General features: G+C 30.3%; 1 protein-coding gene across 1 annotated transcript; it reads right to left on the bottom strand.

Annotated features, from left to right (window-relative positions):
- Window positions 1–628: 628 nt before the first annotated feature.
- Window positions 629–3,203, bottom strand: LOC112467699. Its single transcript, XM_025036422.1, has 8 exons — window positions 2,910–3,203; window positions 2,595–2,747; window positions 2,098–2,340; window positions 1,851–1,964; window positions 1,673–1,747; window positions 1,418–1,567; window positions 1,166–1,312; window positions 629–1,028 (listed from the first exon to the last, which is right to left on the bottom strand). The coding sequence occupies exons 2-8, from the start codon at window positions 2,608–2,610 to the stop codon at window positions 868–870; spliced, it is 906 nt and encodes a 301-aa protein (XP_024892190.1). The 5' UTR covers window positions 2,611–2,747; window positions 2,910–3,203; the 3' UTR covers window positions 629–867.
- Between the last annotated feature and the right edge of the window lie 60 nt (window positions 3,204–3,263).

Consider the following 3,263-nt stretch of genomic DNA (forward strand, 5'->3'; position numbering starts at 1 on the left):
CAATATTACTATTTCGATCAAAACCTGTATCAACAACCCCTTCTATAATATCAGTCGATGCATTATAATATAAGCCTGCGCTTAATTTCATCTCATCAAATAAAAGTATACAATATTTTTCTCTGTAGTCTTTAAATTTGAAGACTCTTTCTTTTAAACTTTTAAATACACATTCTGATATGCCGCTATTTATAGGTATATTTTGGATTACTTTTCTCAACGTTTCGACACTAGGTAAGCAGAAAATATTGACTAAAAATCTGTATAATTTTGGACTTCTCTTTGCTAACGTCAGCGCAAAGGCTTTATCTTTAATTGAATATCGCCGATTATACTTATCTTTTTTGAAATTATTAATATTGGATAAAAAGAATGTTTGCATCGCATCTGGCATTTCCTCAATTGTTGTAATAAAATTACATTTAGCTAACTTCTTCACCTCTTTCAACCGCTGGTGTAAGGAAACTCCTCGCTTTCTCAGTTGTCTTGCAATTTTCATTAAGCGTACTATTTCATTGTATATATGCTTTTCGTGCATAGATAATTGCGATTGTCGGGTTACGTGGAAAAGGTGTAAAATAGAATCTAGAAATAATGTAGATAAATAAAATTCAGATAAACAATTTAAATAATACAAAATATATTTTTTTATATGTAATGTCACATTTTCAGACATCTTTTAGACATCTTTTAGACATCTTACTAAAAGATGGCTAAAAGACATCTAAAAGACGTCTTACGTCCCGATTTTGGACATGGTGCTGTCTAGGTATGTCACATCTTTAGATATGTCATATGTCACCAGCTTTGTGATCGAAAATATAAATTACAATTTCATGATTGAGAATATAAATCACATCTTCATGATTAATATAAATCATATCTCCATGGTTGAGAATATAAATCAGTTCTATTACGTTTATTACCTTTCTTTTTTCCCGCAATGATTGTATTTTTAGTTGATAATTTACGTTTCAATTTACACTGTGGAACTAATGTTGAGCAATTTTGTTTTTCGCCGTCTGTATCTAAAAGTAATTCAAAATAGATTATAAATACAAAACAGCTAGATTATAAATAACAATAAATAATATATTTAAGAAATATATATATATATATATAAGACAAAAACTTGATATCAATGATTAAATATTGGTCATTGTACCTATTTGTTCTATCTGTCCAATCTCAGCATCAAACTGTAAATCATCACTTGTAACTTGCAAAGTTATTGGACCCATTTGTTCAACTAATGGTGTTGAACAATTTGGTTTTTCGGTGTCTATATTTGAATAATTAATAGATGCTGTATCTAAAAGTAATTTAAAATAGAATATAAATACAAAACAGATTATAAATAACAATAAATAATATATTAAAAAAAAATATATATATATATATATGTTGGTCATTATACCTATTTGTTCTATCTGTCCAATCTCATTAGCATCAAACTGTAAATCATCACTTGTAACTTGCAAAGTTATTGGACCCATTTGTTCAACTAATGGTGTTGAACAATTTGGTTTTTCGGTGTCTATATTTGAGTAATTAATAGATGCTGTATCTAAAAGTAATTTAAAATAGAATATAAATACAAAACAGATTATAAATAACAATAAATAATATATTTAAAAAAAATATATATATATATAAATGTTGATCATTATACCTATTTGTTCTATCTGTCCAATCTCATTAGCATCAAACTGTAAATCATTTGTAACTGGCAAATCAGCAAAATATTCTGTAAAAATATGTTCACACAGTTGTATAAGATGTAAAAAACGCTTTTCTTCCATTATCTATTATTCTATATATTAATTATGTCACTATGTATTAATCATCACCTGTTAATGTTTTTGCGACATCTGTTGCTGTAACTGGCAAATCTATATTTTTTTGTTGACTTTCTTCAGGATTGTAAAGTGATGGAATATCATCGATAGATATATCAATAAAATCTGTGAATATAAAAAATTTGTTTGTCACACATATATTACACATATATTATATATATTATATTACACATATATTATATACATGTATTATATATGTATATTCAAATAAGTTAAATTAAATAATTAAAATATATACCAGGTAAATACAGTGTTGGTATGGCTATATTACTAAGCCTTTTACTCAATTTGAAGCGTTGTTCAAAATGGGCATCACAAATAACTTTTTCTCTCAATTTTTGATGAGGAATTTTTAATAAGTTATTGTTGCCACACGCCCTTATCCATTTTTTACACCTTTCTACTAATTTTGGAAAATGGTACTTTCTCTCTGTGTTAAAAGTACAATTTCGTACTTCACATTTTTTAGACATAGTCGTTTCTATCGAAAAAGTAAATAATTATGGAATAGAAAAAAATATATGAGTAAAGACCTATCTAGACAAACTTGCATATACTACGTTTACGCGAGCGTTACTTCTGTAGTAACTTACGATAATTCACTCGTTTACGCGGAGTAAATTATCGTAAGTTACTACAAAATCCCGTTTACGCGAAGGAATTATCGTAAGTTACTACAGAAGTAGCGCTCGCGTAAACGTAGTATTGACGACTCTTCATTGGATCCATATTTACCTGGTACATGTATCATCCGCAATCAACTTAAATTCCTTTATATGAAGATACCATGACCGGTGATCATTGTACGATAACGTGATTCGGGGATTCTGAGTAATTACGTTCTGATGAATCGAATATAATTTACGTGTCGACGCGCACCCATGCCACCTAAAACATACGATAAAACACATTTCTCTTAAACTCCTTAACTTTATCATCCCGCCTTGCTTGCTTAATATATAAAAGTTTGTCAGGATTGGCCCTTTAATCTATTTTGTAAGCATTAACATTATTACATGCTTTACGCAAATATAATCATTCTCAACTTACTGTAACCTGCTGTAATTGCCTGTAATCAACTGTAACCATGTACCACAGCTCTCACCAGCTCTTACCCTCTTCTCAATGCAGACAGTAACAGTCGCAATACTTTACTTTCAAAAAAATCTCCGGACAAACACGTCAACACGATCGAGCTCGCCACCGACTCACCAGCTCTCACCGATACAGCACACAACCGATACAGCTCTCACCGATATGAATCATACATGTATTTGTGGCAACTAGTAACGCCATCTACCACTTAGGAAGGAACTTTTTAAGGATTCAGTCTGTCCCATTACACTTGGAGCCCCTGATGCCGCGTTGCCGATTGGTGACGGCTTACGGCAAAACGTTTATTAT

Source organism: Temnothorax curvispinosus, unplaced genomic scaffold (assembly GCF_003070985.1).
Source record: "Temnothorax curvispinosus isolate PA1 unplaced genomic scaffold, ASM307098v1 QBEX01017781.1, whole genome shotgun sequence".
Classification (NCBI taxonomy): domain Eukaryota; kingdom Metazoa; phylum Arthropoda; class Insecta; order Hymenoptera; family Formicidae; genus Temnothorax; species Temnothorax curvispinosus.